Source organism: Bos grunniens, chromosome 14 (genome assembly GCF_055505025.1).
Source record: "Bos grunniens cultivar Pamir isolate PY7600 chromosome 14, Bosgru_T2T1.0, whole genome shotgun sequence".
In the NCBI taxonomy this organism is placed as follows: domain Eukaryota; kingdom Metazoa; phylum Chordata; class Mammalia; order Artiodactyla; family Bovidae; genus Bos; species Bos grunniens.
Window position 1 is genome coordinate 66,882,475 of NC_141178.1, and position 20,189 is coordinate 66,902,663.

Consider the following 20,189-nt stretch of genomic DNA (forward strand, 5'->3'; position numbering starts at 1 on the left):
TGACAGTTGGCTCTGATACTTCTCTCCTTTGCTACCCTCATAGTCGATTAATCACCAATTTGACCAGTTCCCACAAAGCCACCCCCATCCTTTCCCTCCCGCCCGCCCTGAGCCTATCAGAGCTCTTTTTATATGCTCCTGGCATCCATCAGAGCTCTCTTTTATATGCTCTTGGCATCACTGCCGGCCCACACGCTTTCCCTCCACCACATTCACTGCAGGTTGTACGATGCTGGGAGCAGGGTCTCCTGACCATTCCACACCACCAGCACCCCTACCCTTTGGTTCCAGGAAGACTGACGGGGTGATGTCCGTCTGGACCACTCAGTCCCTAGAGCCGACACGTGAGGTTTTGAGACCCACCGGTTGAAGGTATATACAAAGAGAATGGCCAGTTCTGGGCAGGAGACCGAAGGCTAACTTACATCATTAAAAGTCTGGTTTTCAAAATGTGCTGAAACGCCTGAAGTGCGAGTCTCTAGCATTTAAGCGTAAGGTTACAATCACTTTGAATTCAGCTGATCGCAACTGACGCCATGGGACAATGACGGCATCCACTGAGTGACGCTGCATGCCCCAAACCCAGCACTGAGTCCTGCGGTGGGATCACTTCCCACCCTTCATCCTCCAACACGTCCTCCAGGTGACACCAGGGACCCCAGCAGAGGCACAGGCAGCAGCCGGCGACCTGCCATCTGAGACTGACGTGCGTCAGCCACCTCGCCCCGTACCTTTCGCGTGGTCTTTATCCAGCTGGTTGGCCACTTTCTTCCATTCTTCCATCTGCTCTTGAAGTGGGTTTATCAGACAGTCGATTAAAGCACTTGCACAAAAAGACAAAGAGAAGGAGAAATTACACAGATATAATCTGTTGTCAAGGTTTACACTCGGTTGTCAAAACACACCCGAATCATAATTACCTGAAGCAGGACAAGGCAGCACCCTAAGCCCAAGTTCACCTCCAAACCCCCCAATTTCACAATGACCGTGTCCTCAGGATGCTTTTCAATGACTGTTAAGAAGCTGTACACGTGACTGGTTGGTGTGACCTCTTCTCATCGCCTTTTTAAAAAAATTCCAACACTTGTATTCACAATCAAGGTTGCAGACCAAAGGGGTCATGCCCCTCACTGCATAAGGGAACTGGCTGGAGAGCTTTATAAGAGAAGACACCTGGGCCTCACCTAATACTTGATAGAAACTTGGGGTGGGGCCCCAGAATTACTTTAAAAAAAAAGATCCAAGTGATTCTGATGTGTATTCAGGATAATGAGTCGTGACTGCAGATTGTGGACAGCCTAGAGAGGATCAGAGGGATGAAGGCTCTCCAGGTACACCCCTTCTTATTTTGTGCAGGTTCCCAAACAGATCGCGGTTAGACAAGTGGAAAGACAACACCCCATGGAGAGAAATCATGAGTCAGAGGACACAGGGTTTTCTGTACAATGGAAGGAAAATCAACCCAAGCCTACTTTATAGAGATGTTGTCAAAAAATTAGAAAATACCCATAAATTGTTTGAATGATGTTGGTGAGAACTATGACAAAGGCAGTTTTCAGACTGCTTTTTGATCCTGCTGCTGCTGCTGTTTCTGCTTCTGCTAAGTCGCTTCAGTTGTGTCTGACTCTGTGCAACCCCACAGACGGCAGCCTACCAGGCTCCGCCGTCCCTGGGATTCTCCAGGCAAGAACACTGGAGTGGGTTGCCATTTCCTTCTCCAATGCATGAAAGTGAAAATAAGTCGCTCAGTTGTGTCTGACTCTTAGCAATCCCATGGACTGCAGCCCACCAGGTTCCTCCATCCATGGGATTTTCCAGGCAAGAGTACTGGAGTGGGGTGCCATTGCCTTCTCCGTTTGATCCTGAGCCTGCTGAAAATCTCCAAATTCTAGGTATGACCTCCCTGCTTTCTTACCAGGGTCTCCTGGCAGCTCCCACCCTCATATGTCCTCCTCCAGCCTCACTCCCTCCAGGTCTCCACTCAGATTTTTCTTCTGAACAGAGATGCTCCCTGACCAGCCTGTATCCAGCAACCACCATCCACCCCACCCCAAGTGTTTCTCCTCCTGTCTTTCATTACTGCCTGACAGTCTGGCAGGTTTCTATTGTGTCTGCAGTGTAAGCCCTGTGAGTGCAGAATGTGGTCCTAGTCAGGGCTATGCTCTGTACACCTGAGATCGTGCCCGGCACATAGTAGGTGCTCGATGCACGGCGGCTGATGGAACTGGCGTCTCTTCATCATTACAATGGGATGAGGGTCACAAGACTGGCCCGAGGGTAAACAAGATGATGGGTGTGGGAAGAGGTGCGGGGGGCGGGGGGGGGGGGTGTGCCATCACAGGGCGGACTCCCCAGGGGCAAGGAAGGGAGGAGGAAGTTCGATTTCGTCACCAGCTCCAGTGAGTGCTTTCTGCTGTGTGGACACTGTGTACATCTGCACAAGAACCCTTCAGGGATTCCTACACCCATCTGCCAGGGGCCGAGACCCCAGCCCCATACTGTAGGACACTTATGGCCAGCCAGGGATTCAAACCCAGGCCCAGCTGACTTCAAGACAAGGCGTGTTTGCTGCTACATTTGGCAACCTGAGATGGCCCTGCAAGAGGGTCAGAGGGCTTCCACCTTGCCAGCCTCTTACGCAACTCGCAATTCACAAAGCAGACTGAGGACAACTGATAATTATGCTGATCTGTTTGGAAGGACATCCCACTCTCGCTGGAACACTGGTGACTCCAAATCCCCATGCCAGCCACTGTCATTTCTACCCATTGTGGACGCGCGTGAAACAGACAAGAGGCTGGCAGCGTGGAAGGTTCTGCGAGCCGCCAGTGCCCTCCTAGGTGGGTCTGGAGGATGCACTCAGGGCCCGGGTAACAGGAGAGCAGTGCACACCCCACTATCCAGCATGGCAGCTTCTCCTCCTAGGAGGTTCCTGTAGGGGTGGGGCCCAGAGGTCTCAGTGGGATGCCCGGCTCCCCACACTGATGAGACACATAGAGAAGATCCCAAGGTGGGGGGTATGGGCTCCGCAAGGCAGGGACCCAGGCCATCCGGTTCTCCACCATATTCCCAGGGCCCAGACCAGTGCCTGGCACACAGCAATGTTAGTTGCTCCGTCGTGTCTGACTCTATGCGACCTCATGGACTGTAGCACACCAGGCTCCTCTGTCCATGGGATTCTCCAGGCAGGAAAAGGAAATGGCACATAGAAGACGCCCAGTGAAATACTTCCTTGGGGACTTGCCTGGTGGTCCAGTGGTTAAGAATCTGTCTGCCAATGCAGGGGACACAGGTTTAATTCCTGGTCTGGGGAGATCCCACCTGCTACAGGGCAACAAAGCCTGTGCCCCACAACTACTAAAGCCTGCGTGCCTAGAGCCTGTGTTCGGCAACAAGAGAAGCCACCACAACGAGAAACCCGCACTCCACTGCTGGAGACTAGCCCCCGCCGCTGCGACTGGAGAAGGACTACGTGCAGTGACAAAGACCCAGAGAAGCCAAAAATAAGTAAATAAACAAACTCGTTCGGTGAGCGAGCAGCGTGACAGGCTGTGATGAGAGACGGGTTGTGGGGATTTCATGTCACCGGGAAACCCGCGCTGCTCGAGGCGAGTGATGCTCCTCATCAGCTTTATAACCTGAAGTCATCAGGGCCGTCTGAGATCTGGGAGAAACATGGTCCTCACCTGGAGAACTGCCTCAGCTTGGCTTCTATGCTCCGATGCCTCATGCACATCCTGGTCAGGGCGGATCCGATCTCCCTGGTGCCACCTGGGAAAGCAACAGAGGCAGACGTGAGGGACAGGAGGCAAGTCAGAATCAGGAAGACCCTGAAAAGAACGAACAAATGGAAAAACCATCCAGATTTCACTGTGCCATAACCCAAGCCACTGTCTTTCCAACTTCTCACCAGGCTTGTGCACACAGACATAAATGTGTGTGTGTGTGTGTGTGTGTGTGTCCACGCGTGCTTAGTCGTTCAGTCGTGTCTGACTCTTTGCTACCCTATGGACTGTAACCTGTCAGGCTCCTCTGTCCATGGGATTTTCCAGGCAAGAATACTGGAGTGAGTAGCCATTCCCTTCTCCAGGGGACCTTCCTGACCCAGGGATTGAACCCGGGTCTCCTGCATCACAGGCAGATTCTTTGTTGTCTGAACCAGCAGGATATATATATGGCTACACATCTTGAAATAATCACCAAAATAAAAGCTACCTTTACCATATAATAATATCCTCTAATATTTTCTATTGTTTTTTTATTATACTGACTGTGACACAGAAGTTGATTTTACAACCCACAGGGTCAAAAATACTTCTCAAGGAAGATGATTAAAATAGTATCTGATATTTAGGGAAAAGCTGTAGTTTTGTTTTGTTTTCCACTTTTGGCAAAATCCTCCTTCTAGCGTTATTCAGAACAGCCAGTGAAGCTACTGCATGAAGTCGCATATTCTAGAACGCAAGCAGTGCAGAGAAGGGCAGGGCTAAAGCAAAATGAAAAACAGGGAATTTTTTTTTTTTTGATGGGTTTGGGTAACACCAGTGTGAAAAGTCCTCAAACTCAGCCAATGTCAAAGTATACTGAAATACGGCTTGGTTTTTCCCAAAATTCTTGTCGTACTTTTCCCTTCAGGCACACCCTTCTCTAAGATTATTTTTGAAGTTCCTTTCCTTCCCCCTCTTAGAAACGTTTATATCAGCATTTACTTGGGCTTGGGGGAGGGGGGGGCAAATAGTAACTACAGATGGTAAGTCTGCACCAAGCCTGCACCAAGCACTGGAAAGCACAATTATCAATGTTATGAAAACACTGGGGCTCACGAAATCAGAAAGAAAAGTGTCCCAAAAAGCACTCTCTTTTTAAAAAAAGGAAGAGACAAGATCTTCAAGGGAAAGCCGCAGAAATTTATTGCAGGTTTAACCAAGTCAATTTAATAGGAAAACAATCCCCTCCCTCATTAGTACTCATGACGTTATTTATTATGGGCTGTATTTTCCGCTCTGCCTTCTCTCCTAGAAATGCCAGTGTGCTGCTTCACTTCCACCTATTTTCCATTTTATTCTGCAAAACTATCAGGTTTCCAGAACCAAAAAATAGCAGTGATGGTGATAAATATTTGATATTTCTATATTTTATTTTAGCCTGAAAAGAAGCCTCTGCAGCCATTCTTCTAAAACAGGGTTTCTCAGTCTTAACACTATTGATACACAGGCGCAGGTCCATTCTTTGTTAAAGGATGGTTCACGGCATTCCTGGCCTCAGCCGACCAAAAGCCTGTAGCAGTGGCCCCAGTCTGTGACATCCAAAAATGTCTCCAGACAGTACCGAGGGCTCCCTCAGAGCAAATTCTCCCCTAGCTGATTAAGTACTTCTGCAAAAGAACCTGAGTGAGAGTTACAGCTCATCTGAGGCTGACTTTCTAAATGGCCAGAAGGGTAAAATACTGCTCTGTAGTTCCTGGCATCTGAGTTAGTGCCAGTGGCAACCTGACCGTCTACTGCCGCTCGCGCTGCTCCACCAGGCAGAACCAGTAGAGGGCGCCGTTTTCACACGCGCCACTTGCCTTCTGGGCTTCCTTCAGATTCTTATGAGCATGGACTAGGAACACTTGATCCCCGGAGAAATCTCTCCTATTTTTCCAGGGCCTTCATTTGATTAAAAGTTAATAACTCGGCGACGCAAGGAAACTGGCGCACTCACTCACAGCTGGTAAGAGTGTAAACTAGTACTTTTCTGGAGGAAAATCTGGCGGCATTTATCAAGACATGTCTTACAAAAAAAAACAAGCTCCCATTTTGACCCAGCAATTCTACGCTGAAAATTTTACCCGAGGAAACAATTAAGGGTGAAAGCAAATCCTTACCTATGAGGATAGTCACTGAAATGTTGTTTACCATAGTAAAAACAAGAAACAACATCTTGTTCTAGGGAGCGGGCTGAATAAAACCCTAGGATGCAGCACATGATGGGAAAAGCATGCAGTCAGCCAAAGTGCTGGAGAGCGATGCTTCAGGTCCCAGGAAGGAAGTCGTTTGTTAGAGCTGAGGAAGTGCTGGGCCCCAAGATGACTGCTTTGCACATATGAATTCATTAAGTCAGCTCACCTGTTGTGCTGCCGTTCCTATCACCCCCGTCTTACAGACAAGGAAAGCACCTTTCGTAATCTGACCAGGGTCACACTGCTAGTAAGGTGGATTCCAACCCAGGCCAAACCTCCAGAGTCTGTGCATTTATCCATTCAGCACACGGCACTTATTACAGACAAGGGGAGATGGGAAGCAGAGCTAAGAGCCCAGAACATCCTGCTAAGCTAACTTATCTACACACTCTTACGGGTATCAGGGCTTCACAGTCCAGCTCTCTTATTTCAGTTCCCAAGCCTAGAAGTGTCCACAATTGAGACCACGGGGACTAAGCTCCAATCCTCGCTAAGCTGCTCCACATGTGACCGAGAGCTGTGTCACTGATTACCCATGCCTCAGTTTGCTCAAAATAGAATGCCATGGTTGGAAAAGATCACCTCGAAGCCTGGTTCCCTAACTCCATTTCTCTGGTCCTGGATTTCTGGTAGCTTCCCTGATATTTTCACAGGTCACCACTGGACATATATCATCCCCGGGAAAGCCCAAGGCTTCCCGGCAACAACTGAGCTGTGGTGTGCTAACGAGCAGCTCCACACAGACGTCGTGCACGGCTCCCCTGCTCTGCAGCAGCGGGTCCCAGCCCTTGGGCACCAGGGACTGGTTTCATGCAAGACAATTTTTCCACAGACCAAGGGCGGGCAGGGGGGTGGTTTGGGGATGAGTCAAGTGCATGACACTTATTGTGCACTTTATTTCTAGTATTATTACATCAGCGCCACCTCAGATCACCAGGCATTAGATCTCAGAGGTTGGGGACCCCCTGCTCTGTGGCACAGGGCTTCCTGTGAGAGGAGGAAATGAAGAACCACAGGGAAAAGTCCCAAAGAGCAGCTTCTCTGTCCAAGGGGCATGAGGGCAGGAGACAGGCAGCTAACCTCCTCCGTGGACGCCAGGACCCAACCGTCAGAATGACTGCGGATCTCCGCCACTCCGGGCCCCTAAAAATAGCTCTATCTGTGGATGTGCTTAACAATGTCTTCTGCTCTTCCTGACCCTCGCTAAAACTTAAAAACAAAAAAATCAGCAGGTCTGAAAAGCTTCAGAGGAAACTGGCTTTAGTTACAAAGCCAGAACAGACATCTGGACGAGCTCTGAGCTGACAGTGAGAATATTTATGGAATCAAATGACTGAGACGGTCTCGGCAGCTTGGGAGTGAGGACAAGATCTTACTTGTTTCTGCTTTCCCTGCACCCGGCACTGGGGCTGAATGACGGAACCAACACTGACCGTTTTGGAGGGCAAAATGGTAGCATTTTTGGCTAAGTAGAGGCAGGGTGAGGGAATGGGTTTGCCTCTTGTTGAATGCATAAATATTTGTGTAACTTCTCTGTGCATACAATAGAAGATTCAAAATCAATACAAGATTCTTATTATCTTACCAAAGGTCTATACTTCTATACTGATTCAAGGTCAGCCTGGAGAAACAATGGTGTATTCGCCTTTTTTTTTTTTTTTAAATTGGAGTATAGTTGAGTTACAATGTTGTGTTATTTTCTGGTGCACAGCAAAGTGATTCAGCTATGTGTATACATGTATATACATATATTCTTTTTCAGATTTTTTTCAATTATAGTTTGTTACAAGATAGTGAATGCAGTTCCCTGTGTGATACAGTAGGATTTTGCTTATCTGGTTTTCTACTGCTGCTCTAATAAATTACCACACATTTAGTGGTTTAAAGCAGTATCCATTTATTATCGTACAGTTCTGGAAGTCAGAAGTCCAAAATCAATTTCTCCAGGTTAAAATCAAGGTGTTGGGAGAGCTTCATTCCTCTGGAGGCCCTAGGGGAGAATCCTTTTCCTTGCCTCTTCCAGCTCCCACAGGCTGCCTGCACTCCTTGGCTCGTGGCACCTCCCTCCACCTTCAAGTCAGTAGTAGCGCCTTCACGCTTCTCTGACCTCTGCCTCCGTCCTCACATCTTCTATGATTCTGATCTTCCTTCTTCCTCCTTAGAGTTTTGTGCTGTACTGCTGCTGCTGCTGCTAAGTCGCTTCAGTCGTGTCCAACTCTGTGTGACCCCATAGACAGCGGCCCACCAGGCTCCCCTGTCCCTGGGCTGTATGGACCCACCTTAATAATCCAAGATAATCTCCCCATCCCAAGATCCTTAGCTGAATGATATGTGCAAAGCCCCTGTTGTCATGTACAGTAACATATTCACAGGTTCTGGGGTTGAAGGCATGGATGTCTTTTTTGGGGGGTGCATTATTCTGCCTACTAAAGATGAGTAGGAGTTGTTAATTTGGAGAATGTATGGGGCACTGGGTCCTCTGTCCAGAGTCCATTCATTCATCCTCAGATGATTAACTGAAACATGATCTCATTCCATCTGCTCTGGCAGTGGCTGGTTCAGGGACGAGACAAGAGACTGAGATGTTGCTGGGGAAGCCTTTGGGGAAAATATCCCTGATCTTAAGATCAACACCCACAAGAGACCCCACAGGGTGAGAACAGGAAGCAGGCTGCCCAGCTGCTGTGGTTAACCATCTTTACAGCAGTGGGGACTCCTGCCTTAGGAGACGGCACGTTCTGCGGGCGGAACCGAGAAGGAGCCCCAGTCTCCAGGTGAGCTCACAAAGCTGACAAATTAACACATTGGGAGCCTGCTCTCCTGAACCTGGGGCTCCAGTTCTGCAAATACACACAGTTCCTTATTTTTAAAGCCACTTTGATTTGGTTCTGTTTCTTGCCAGTTCAAAGAAGAGGGAAGGGAGCAACAGCCTCGTGCTTCCTCCCTGCACCAGGAAACACCCTGTGGCCAAAAGGCACAGTAAGTCCGCCACTCACTGCTGAGGGAGGCACAAACAGTTGATGGCAATAATTTTCATTCTTTTTTGTGTAATATGTCGAAGAACGTCCTCCCATAACAAGCAAAGGTTTTTTATTAAAAAGTAGCGCACAATCAGTAGGCGATTGAAACGGGGTGATCTGCAAAGGAGACAATCAGTGGAAAGAAGTTTCACACAACATGTGTGAAACAGATCACTAGCAGGAAGTTGCTGTATAGCACAGGGGGCTCAGCCCGTGCTCGGTGATGACCCAGGGGGTGGGCCGGGGCGGTGGGCGGGGGCTTCAGAGGAAGGGGATACATGTATGCGTGTATACATGTACGGCTAATTCACTTCACTGTACAGCAGAAACTAACACAACATCGCAAAGCCTCCTTTAAAAGCCTCCTATAAAGCCTCTAATAAAACATAAATAAAAATAAAATAGAAAGAAGTAAAACATCTAGAGCTTAGGCTATCGAAGTATGAACGTGGGGCACACGAAGACACAAATTCCACATTTACTCAGTATTGCCTTTGTTTCCTAGGCTGCTGTAACCAAGAACCCCACTGGTTGGCTTAAAACAACCAAAACTTACTGTCTCACCATTCTGGAGGGTAGAAGTCTGAAATCAAGGGGGTTGGCAGGGCCCTGCTCCCTCTGAAACTTGCTGGGGAAGGGCTGTTCCCTGCCCCCTCTGGTGGGTGCTGGCCCTCCATGGCAGATAGAAACATCACCCCAGTTTCTTCCTCCATCTTCACCTGGCAATTTCCCAGCATGTGTCTCTCCGCATGGGACATACGTGAAGGCACCCTCTTCTCTGTGTGTGTCTGTGTCCAAATTTCTCTCTTCTTATAAAGACACCAGTTGCACTGGACTAGGGTCCACCCTAATGGCTTCATCTTAACCTGAAGACACCTGCAAAGACCTCATGTCCAACTGAGGTCAGATTCACAGGGACCAGGGGTAAGAATGGCAACCTCTCTTGGTGGGATGGGGAATCACAACACATCCCCTAATAAGGATCTACCATGCAACAAGGATTAAAGTGACGTCAAAGATGCTAAAGGTGGACGGCCCAGCCTTGGAAGGATTCACAGACTGGCTGGGGGGGATAGCCATGAAATGGTGCAGGGAACGTGATCTTTGCAGCAATCCTAGGAAGTAGGTACTACTGTCTCCATTTTATAAATGGAAAAACTGAGGCTCTTGAGGGTGACAGGCAGACCCCAAGGAGCCTGCAAGCCCCAGCACACCCATGGCAGCTGCTTCCCACTGTAGCTGGTCTGGAGTCTTAGCACAATGTCCTTGCCGTCTCCAGAATTAGTGTGCGGGTCAGGAGGAAGAGCAATCAAGTCAAAGAGTTAAGCGCTCAGCTCCGAAGTCAGACAGCGCGAATTCAAAGCCCAGCTCCCCCGTTCGCCGGCTGTGTCACTGGAGAGTTTAACTTGCTTAGACTCAACTGTTGATGACTATATTCCCAAGAAATGATTCTGCCCACTGGTGTTTCCTGTCATCATACCCCAAATGCACCACCCATGGGTTCCAGTTGGGGCTTCTTGAGAAACAATGTGAGGTATCCTAGATTTTTAAAAATCATTTTTGTCCCTAATCTTTTACAACTGCCTCATCCCTACTTAATCTGATGGCGAGCTACATATTTTTTTGAAAAGCAACTTGCTTTTATCTTAGCTTTCCAAACATTCCACTTATTCAGAAACAACCAATCTTGATTTTTCACATTCATCCCAAAGATTTATATACCTTGTAATTAAATAATGTAACGCTGTACAACTGGCATATACAGGTTTTGGACACACATCTGACCCTTGGTCAAGCTGACAACTCAGGTAGAAGAAATGTATGTACCCAGAGAGAAGTCTACAATAAGTTGAGCTTATTGCAGGCAGAGGTCGGTACATTATCATAGAGAAAATAAAGAGCCCTGGTTACATCAATGGGCCACTTAAGCAGGGCTCTGATACAGCAGTAATCAGTCAAGTCCTACAAGAAGGTGGAGGCCAGAGTAATTACCTCAGCCCTGGCTGGAGTGTCCGCCCACAATGATGTGCTAGCCAGTATGTGACAGTCCCCAATTCTCCCACATCTAACATCATCCTTCTCCAAGGATCTGGCTGATGGATGAGGCACGGAAGGCAGGGTAACAGTACAAAGGAACAAAGCCAGAATTGTCCCATTAGGGCTCAGGGTGTGCCACCCCCAAACATGCCGTAAAGAACTTGAGAAACGGCGAATGCAAGAGGGACTCTCTCCAACTCTCCTTTCGGTCTCCCTGAACACAAGAATGGCATCTGCCCTGTGAAAGCTGTGCTCCCCACATCTGGAGATGGAAGGACACCCTTGTTGACAGAAGAGCATTCGGGCCAAGCCTGTTTAAACAAACCTTGTTACCTCTCTCATTAATTACCCCAACCCCAAACTCTGTTTAGATTCTTCCCTAATTGGGCACCAAACCTACATTTCTTTGTCCTGCCTATTTCTTACAGATGTACTGTTTCATCTAAAAGTCTACAAGCTGCTAAGTTTGACTATTTCCTTAGTCCCGTTTCTATGAGCCCTCCACACACAAGAATTAAAATGCGTCTTTTTCTCCTGCTCATCTGTCTTGTGTCAATTTTATTATTAGTCTGGCCACAAGAACTCAAGAGGGGAAGAGGGAGGAACCGCCAACTCCCTGACAGCTCCTTCTTCCCAAACATCTTCAAAGACAAAAGTTCAAAAGGGAGTGAGTGGACCAGGGACTTCCCTGGTGGTCCAGAGACTAAGACTCCGGACTTCCACTGCAGAGGGCATGATCGATCACCAGTTGGGGAACTAAGATCCCACATGCCATGTGGCAGAGCCAAAAAAAATTTTTTTAATAATAATAGTAAAAAAGGAGAGGTCCAGAAGGTCCGCTTGGGAAGGATCTCCTTGCTGTCAACAGTTATGCACCAACCAAGTGGTCGCTGGTAGAACTTGAAGCCGCGGGGCTGAGAGGTCCACCGGTCAACTGACTGCAGAGAATCTATCTCTTGGTGAACTATGCCTTCAAGACAGGGAGACAGGTTCCCCGGCTAACCAGCGCCTAAAGGTGTCTCCAGCCAGACATCTCTCTTTGCTGTTTATTTTTATGTCGCAAAGCTTGGGACAGTTGTGGCACCAGCCTTCTAACAGAGACTGGAAAGGAAATCCAGGACCGCTTCTGCAATGACCTGCAGCAGCTTGGAAAGCTGAGGGTTCAGTAAACGAGGAAACAGCGTGTCTCTCTCTCCTTCCTCTCAAGCCCCTGCTCGCTGAGCCCGGAACTGTGAAACGTCAGGTGTCTTTTCACCTTGAAGGCTGACTAGAGCGCTGTCTGAGCTTTGCACTACAGCAACTGCCTCAGCATTCAGTGGCCAATGCTCTGGCCAGCCCAGCGGGTGGCCCACCCGCCGTTCCGGGTGATGCCCACGGCTCTGCGCCCACCACACCAGCATCACAACTGACTGTGAAGCTTGGGTCACCCCTCCTGCACTTTCACTGCCATGTTTGGGACACTTTCATTTCACAAGTTTAGGTCTTGGTACAGGCTAAGAGGGCCTCCTAGGTGGCTCTGGTGGGCCCGCCTGCCAATGCTGGAGACCTAAGACACGCAGGTTCCATCCCTGGGTCGGGAAGATCCCCTGGGGGAGGACATGGCAACCCACTCCAGTGTTCTTGCCTGCAGAATCCCACGGACAGAGGAGCCTGGGGGGCTACAGTCCATAGGGTCGCAAAAGGGTTGGACATGACTGAAACAACTCAGTACACACACACACACACACACGCACACACACGGGCGTCAAAAGGGATAGTGAGAGTCCTGAAGTAGAACCTGGTTATAAACCCGAATTCCATATGCATAATTATACAAACTTGGGAAATAGAGATTTTTTTGTCTCTCCTTGTAACATTTTATTTCATGTGTGTGTGTGTATGTGGATATAGAGAAAGAGAGAGGTAATAGGCTATTTCTATAATATATACATTAAGCACAGCAAGCAAGGGCATATGCTCTCTGGGAAAAACTGAGTTCAGAACATATCATTTTATTCATACGTTTGAATGAAAATGGATATTGAATTAGTCAGGACCTGTGTCCCTTTTAGTTTTACAGGCGTCAAAACTAAAATTCTTACTCTTTTGTTAACGACAGATGTTTCTGTTTTGATCGTAGTGAAGCTTGAAAACTATCATGAGATTAATTTCCTCATATGCTGAAGTTTTAACCCTTCTTGTTGGGGTTTATGTACAATCAGAGGTACAGAGCATAAGCATCTGATACTTTTTTCATATTTTTCCTGTGAATTGGGATGTTTTACCTTTTTACTAGTCTTGAAGATGGCTTCTTTATTTGCAATTATGCTAACTGCACTCTGAGACTTTAATAAACGATTTTTTTTGGTTTTGAAAAAAAAAAAATTAAATAAACCTGAATTCTAAGAGGAAGAAGGGAACTCAATTCTGATGCCCAGAGAGGCTCAACTGTGATGCGCCAGCCAACAATGTCCATGCTTTATGCAAAGGTTCAGTCCAAGGAACCCAATCGGAAAGGCCATTAGGTGGACCCCTACTGCAAGATCAACAGCAGGGTCATCGGGGAGCCCTGGGGACCCCAGGCAGGGAGATCTCAGCTGGAAGTGGGCACACCTGCTTGGAGCTCTAGGAAGCATATCTTCCTGGTGACCTCCAGGCTGGATGAGATGACCCTCTTTACCATTTTAAGAGAAATGATCTTACAGCGATCAGGGTGCTGGAGGAAAGATTAGCAGCATCCCGTATTCCACCAGCATGGTGGAGACACTGCTGTGGTCTGACTCCTGTGCTGTGAGCAGAAGAGACAGCCCCCGCCCTCATGGGACGTGCCTCATCTAAACTCAGAAGCCACAGATTTCAGGGTGACCTGCAGGCTGGGAGGTGCCTTGGAAAGTTCAGGAAGCAACAAATATGCAGTGCCTTGCTGCTTGGCACCCAGCGCTTGCCTATAACAAGCAGAGAAGCCGCGGGCACCCCTCAGGAGTCCTGGCCTCGCTGCCATTTCTCTTGCTCAGAGACACGCGTCCGCGTCCTTCGCTGTGTCCTTGTGAAGCGGCCGGCTCCTTTCAAGGGCACCATCATTTCCACCAAAGGTCAAAGGGGGCACTCAGACTATCCGAACATCAAACCAACAAACTGTGCTTCTCCTGGCTTCATTAGCATTTTATTTTTATCCTTAGGCACGAAAAGATGGACCGACCACTGGGAGAGATGGCCTCATTTGATGTCCTGTATCTGTTTACATGGAGGGGAGGGTGAGGGATAAACAATCAGTTCCTGGTCTTACAAGTTACCCTGCAGACCATCTATCACTTACATCAGCCACATAAGGGAGCCCCACTCAGGGCAGGCACTGGTCGTCACAGATCACTGAAGACTGTCCACATACTTTATTATGTTAGTCCTGAAAATGGCTTCAGAACTATCCAAACATTCCTGTTGTTGTGCTCAGTTGTGTCCGACCCTTTGCAACCCTACGGACTGTAGCCCTCCAGGCTCCTCTGTCCATGGGATTCTCCTCTCCAGCAAGAATACTGGAGTGGGTTGCCATGCCCTCCTCCAAGGGATCTTTCTGACCCAGGGATCGAACCCACATCTCTGGTGTCTCTGCCATTGGTGGGCAGATTCTTTACCACTGCACCAGCTTTCTGAATGTGCTAAATCACCACAATATTCTTGCAACAAATACACAATCTGATTCCAAGGAAACGAACGAATGAGAAACGTGAGTAGTATTTTAAGCAGTGGAAGGATCTGACCCTTTGTCTTCACGAGGTGGCTTAGGTCAAAAGTAGAAAAACTTAAAAAGATTTTCAAAAATAAACCCTGAAAGCTCCCGGACAAAGGAAGTGTAACTTCCCTTTTGCTACAATGGCAAACCTAACATGCTTCCACCTTCAAGGAAGAGAAAAACACACAGTTTCCTGTGCAGAAACTGTATTCTTGGGCTCCTGTATGTGGCCGAGATATGTGGGACAATCCAGGTTGGTGTTCACGGGACATGCCATACTGCGCATGCGATAAAGGCCAAGGAGGGTTGGCAACACGTTTTGGGAAGACATCCTTGTGCCCATGTGTGGGTGGGGTGGAAGATACTGCAAACTTGTCAGCTGCCAAACTCACCTTTCCCAACTTCTCCCACTTCACGATTTTTCAAAAAGCAGAGGAAACAAGAAAAAAAAGAAAAAAAAAAAAAAACACACACACAGTCCCACCACCATCTGGCGGCTTGAGACCAGCAAGCACGAGATTCTGGCAGGCACGGTACTGGCAGCCACAAGGACCGATATTCCGCTTCCTTTGTTGCTGTTTTAAAAGCAAAGCGAGACTGGTAATGTGGGAACACAGCAACACGAACACACTCACACTTCTAGGAAAAACCAGAGTAGGAGCGAAGGCATTCCGATGGGGACTCTGCCCGCCTTCGTCTCCGATGGAGTGGAGCCTGGTTGAAAAGCTCTGGCGGGGGTGTCACTGGGAAATGCCTCTGGCTCCCCGACATCTATCACCATGCACGCCTGCTGCCAGGGTCTCCCTCTGGGGTATGGGCACAGAAAGATGCTCCCACCAGGGCCAGGCTGGAGGGACCCGAGGACACCAGCTCGTGCCAGCAAAGCAGATGTGGGCTGATGTGCAAAACCACACATCATTTTCCTAGCTCATGAAGCTGAACTGTCAGGCAGATAAGATGCTTGCAGCCGCTGATCTGAGCGTTATCTCTCAGGCAGTTTTTAGGTAAATCAGGGGGTCACTTGATGAATTTAGAAGCAGAGGAGGGAAGTTCATGGTTTTAGGGGTCAGAGCCAGAGTCTGAGGCACTCACTTCCTCCAAAGGGATGAGACCCCAGAAAGCAGGTCCATGATGCCACCCTCGGGCTCTACTGCTACTGCTGAAAACCTCCAGTATCTGGAATCAGGTTTCTCTTGAGTGTTGCTGGCCTAAGTACTATTCTGTTCCTTTAAGGGGCTTCTGTACCTCCCTGAACCACGCCAGAATGTGCTGACTTTACCATCTCTCAGGAAGCAATTCTGCTGCTTTCCAAATTATTAAGAATAGCTACCATCTACTGAGTGTTGGCAATCTAAGAGGCACTTGCAAGCACAATGTGTTCAATTTTAAAATCTCATTATACGCCTCCTGTAGGTATCATGGTCAGATAGGAATTATTATCCTCACTTTACAGATGAGGCCAAGGGCCTCAGAGAAGTTAAGCAACTTGCCCACAGTGGCACAGGAGAATTCAGGATTTTCATCCAGGGCTGAGTCCATAGTTAGAACCGTTCTTGAGAACATCTCGCTGTTGCGAATATGCACCAATGTATTTAGTGGATGAGAAGGTAGCTTTCTGCTCCCCATCCCCATTCTGTGACTGAAGGAAAACAACAACCTTGCCACCCAGACATCTGTGTCATCAGCCAGACTCAAAACACACTGCCACCACTTCCTGGCTGGACTGTGTATGGGTGGGCTGGTGAGCACGCAAGGCCCTGGGATCAGGTGGGCACAGACTGTCTTAGCACGCATCGCCCCCTGCCGGATTCCTGCAGCATGGAGGTACTGCTTAGTCAAGCAGGGGACCCTTCCCTACTGGCCACAGATCACCCTTTAAGCTACTGATCCATCCCAGGAGGGGCCGCTGCAGGACAGTGTCCCAGAAATGGCCCGTCCCTGCTTAGCTGAACTCAGTGTCCCATGGTTTTCAACACTGACATCTTGTAAAACAGCACATAATGGGATGTGTGCACATCTTTGGACATAGTAGGTGTTCAACAAACGTAAGTGGGACCTGGCAGACACACCAAGCTTTGAGTACTGAGCCTGTAACACCCTTTCTTCCCAATTCTCTTAGTCCATCTCCCTCCTCCCCACTCTATTCCACACCAACGAGGAACCTGTCAGGAGAAGCTAAGATTTAAGATTCTAAGGGAAAAGTGGTTCCATTTGGGCTGAGACTCCACTGGTGGCTCCATAAAATCCAGGCAGAGTTCCATTTTGCAGCTAACTTCCCAGCCAAATTCATCTCAGATCATTCAAATGGACTTATTACCATCTTAGTGTCTTCTTCCCCTTGATTTCTATCGGGTTGTACCTTTCCCAATGGTTCCTGAATGACTGGATAATGGTTTCTGATCAAACAGCAACTGAAATTCTAACCGTGGTATAGCTAGCAGGAGGCTGGCTCTTACAGCCAAAAACGAGAAAGCAGGTCTAAAGCTCTGGCAGGCAAGAAAGCAGCACAACCAAGGTGTCCTTGGCCAGCCCTCCCTCCCAACCTCCACCTGTTTACAAAGGGTGGTGCATGCGCGCTCAGTCGTATCTGACTCTTTGCAGCTCCACAGACTGCAGCCCGCCAGGCTCCTCTGTCCATAGGAACTTCCAGGCAAGAATACTGGAGTGGGTTACCATTTCATCCTCAGAGGATCTTCCTGACCCTAGGACTGAACCCACATCTCCTGTGGCTCCTTCACTGGCAGGCAGATTCCTTACCACTGAGCCACCTGGGAAGCCCACTTACGAAGGGCACAAACTGGTTTCAGTACCCAGTTTCCCAATGGAGTCTCAAGGTCAAGAAGTAGAATACAGATCCAAAAGCAATTAATTTGCCCAGTTTCCTGAGAAAGCCACCACCCTACAGATCAGATGAAATGCAGGCGGCCCCTGTGTCCTGGACTCGGAGGACTGTGTAGAATGTGACTGCTCACCATGTTCTATCTCCGTAGGGCTCGGGGACTTCGGCTGGCACAGGGTCCTGCTGGTGAAGCTTCCCCAACCCCTTCCCAGATGTCCTCCTTCCAGCAGAGAAAGGGCAACGCAGGATCCAGAGAAAAGAGGAGACTTGGGAGCACCCGACAATGTCTGAGTGCAAAGTGACTCAAAGGAAGCTGAGAGGGGGTCACCAAGTGGCCTGGGTGCCTACTGGCCTGGGTCTCGCCCCATGCCTGGGACCTAAAGAAGCCTGCAGAGAACTCAGTATGCAAAGTGGGCATGGAGTAATCTTTTTCTTCTGACTTTCAGAGGTCGAGCAGCTCAGAGGCCTCTTGAATTTGCATTTAAGGATGGAATAGTGGAGGGAAGGAGTGAATAAGGGGACCAGACAATCGCTAGCTCACCTCCCTGCTCCCAGGTACATATGTGCATTTTTAATGCTGTCCTGGGTGACTCAGCATGGGCTTACTACTTCTTGGTCTTTTGTCCCTCATTCACAGTTGGCCTCCAGTGACAATATCTGAGGCACCATGGAATTCCCAGCGTTGGGGAAGATGCATGACCCATCTCTGACTCAATAGATATTTGCAGACAAAAAGAAAAACAAAGTTTAATTGGATAATAACATAGTCTGAAGAGTTGGACTCAATCTGAGCTCCCAGGAGAGGGCGCTAAGAGGTTCTTTACAAGTAAGACTCACTTGTGGATCCACTTGCCCACCCCCTCCCACTGCCCCGCCCCGGTAAGAAAATAAAAGAAAACAGGACTTCTAGATCCACAAGCTGTGAGCTCTGAGAGGCTTGCCTGGTTTAAGGTTCAATGTCAGCAAGGGAAAGAGCATATCTAAATGCTAAGATGATAAAGAATATTCAGATCAATGTTTGGCTATTCTGCCAACCTTTCAACTGAAATATTTGAGCATCTACTCAATGCCTCTTCTTCCAGGCAAGAACACACACAAAAGAAAAATAAGGAAGGAAAACAAAGAATCAAGCCTTTTTGTTTTAAGATACGGGGCTGATAATGAACCTCAAAAATCCCCATTAGGATGGAAGAGAGCCCATTAAAACGCTTGCAATATTCAGAGTACATTTTTTTTTTAGAAGATAATTACTAACAATCTCAGGAAGCTCCAGATCCCCTCATATGCTGTTAGTAAAGCCTTTGCAGGAGCAGCTCTGTTGCCATGACAACAATCACTTGGCAGCGTGTAAAGGAGGACAAGGGACCTACCAAATGGTATTCTCAGCAGTCAGCCCCAAGATTTCTTAAAGCCACTTCCTAAAGGACCTTTGGCATCTCGGAGTCACAGAATTTACAAACTGAAGGAGGCCTTAGGAGTAACCCAGTTTTAGCTTGTCACCGTTATTTTTCTAGCCCTTGCCTGAGTCGCCTAGACTCAGCTGAAATATCTCTAGGGCCAGAGACCTTACTCTGCTCCACCCTCAGGGGAAGAGGGCAAGGAGCTTTCCCCCACCCCAAACCCCATAATCTGTGGAGTAAAGTGAGCACAGGATTAGGAAGAGAGGGGGTTATTTGAAGAACCTTTCCCTTCCCAAACAAAGGGCTTCTTTGGTAATGGCTGCCATTGTTCCATGAGGTTGAACAAAACAAGAGCAGCCATGGAAGGTGGCTCCTTGCAGGTCTTAAGGACAGAGCTGGTTTCTAATTCCAGCCACTGAATGCTACCTGCAGATTCATAACTGTCACCTACATAGAGCGCAAAGGACCCTGGTGGTGTTGTTAAGCCATTTGGGAGGTTGCACATGGCAAAAACACAACAACGTGCTTTGTGTTCACATGCTATACACACAGCGCACACGCATGCGTGCATGTACCCACAAACCCGCCAGGATGTGCCTCCCTCCTTTTTTTAAATTTTTGGCTGCACCTCACAGCATGCGGGACCTTAGTTCCCCAAACCAGGGATCAAACCTGCACCCCTGCACTGGAAGGTGGACTCTTAACCCCTGGACCCCAGGGGAAGTCACCATGGATATGACTCTGTAGTCACCCCTGCAGAGCATCATTAAGGATGGCTTCTCCCAGGGCCCTGGGCATTTTTTTTTAGATCCATGCACATGGATTCTTGGGCAATTCCCAGGAGGGTACATGTATGTAGCCCAGGTTGGGAGAGGGGGATGGGGTAAGCTGGGGGGATGGCTATCATAAAAGTGGGTGCAAGTCTGACTGAAGGGGACCCCCACACCTCACCCACATGTCCTGCTAGGAGGAGCAACCCGGCCTGCAGTGGAGGCTTCTAGATTCAACCGACATGAAAAGGCCACCTCCAAGTGTCTCTCACCACTTCCCAGGTGGCTTTGGACAGCATCTGCATCTTTCATCAGTCACTCTGGGCAAGGGCAGTGGTACCCAGGACCACCATCCTGAAGCAAGCTTAACTCATTTCATACGAGAAGGAGTCAGAAAAGTGTGAAGCAAAGAATCTGGTCCAGTGTGCTCGATGCCGTATAAAGAATCCCAAAAGCAGAACTGGAAAAAATGA

The 20,189-nt window shown here is 48.5% G+C and overlaps 1 protein-coding gene across 29 annotated transcripts in view; it reads right to left on the bottom strand.

The window, feature by feature from the left end:
• MTSS1 (MTSS I-BAR domain containing 1) overlaps positions 1-20,189 on the bottom strand; it is a 161,004-nt gene that overhangs the window by 34,165 nt on the left and 106,650 nt on the right. For all 29 annotated transcript variants that reach the window (XR_015140929.1, XM_086337138.1, XM_086337120.1 and 26 more), the window contains 2 exons: positions 3,687-3,771; positions 732-823 (listed from right to left, as the gene is read on the bottom strand). Coding sequence is in view for 28 of the 29 variants with exons in the window: in XM_086337138.1 (XP_086193264.1) it covers positions 732-823; positions 3,687-3,771 (177 nt within the window). In the remaining variant the exon portion in view is untranslated. The remainder of the gene's footprint in view (positions 1-731; positions 824-3,686; positions 3,772-20,189) is intronic.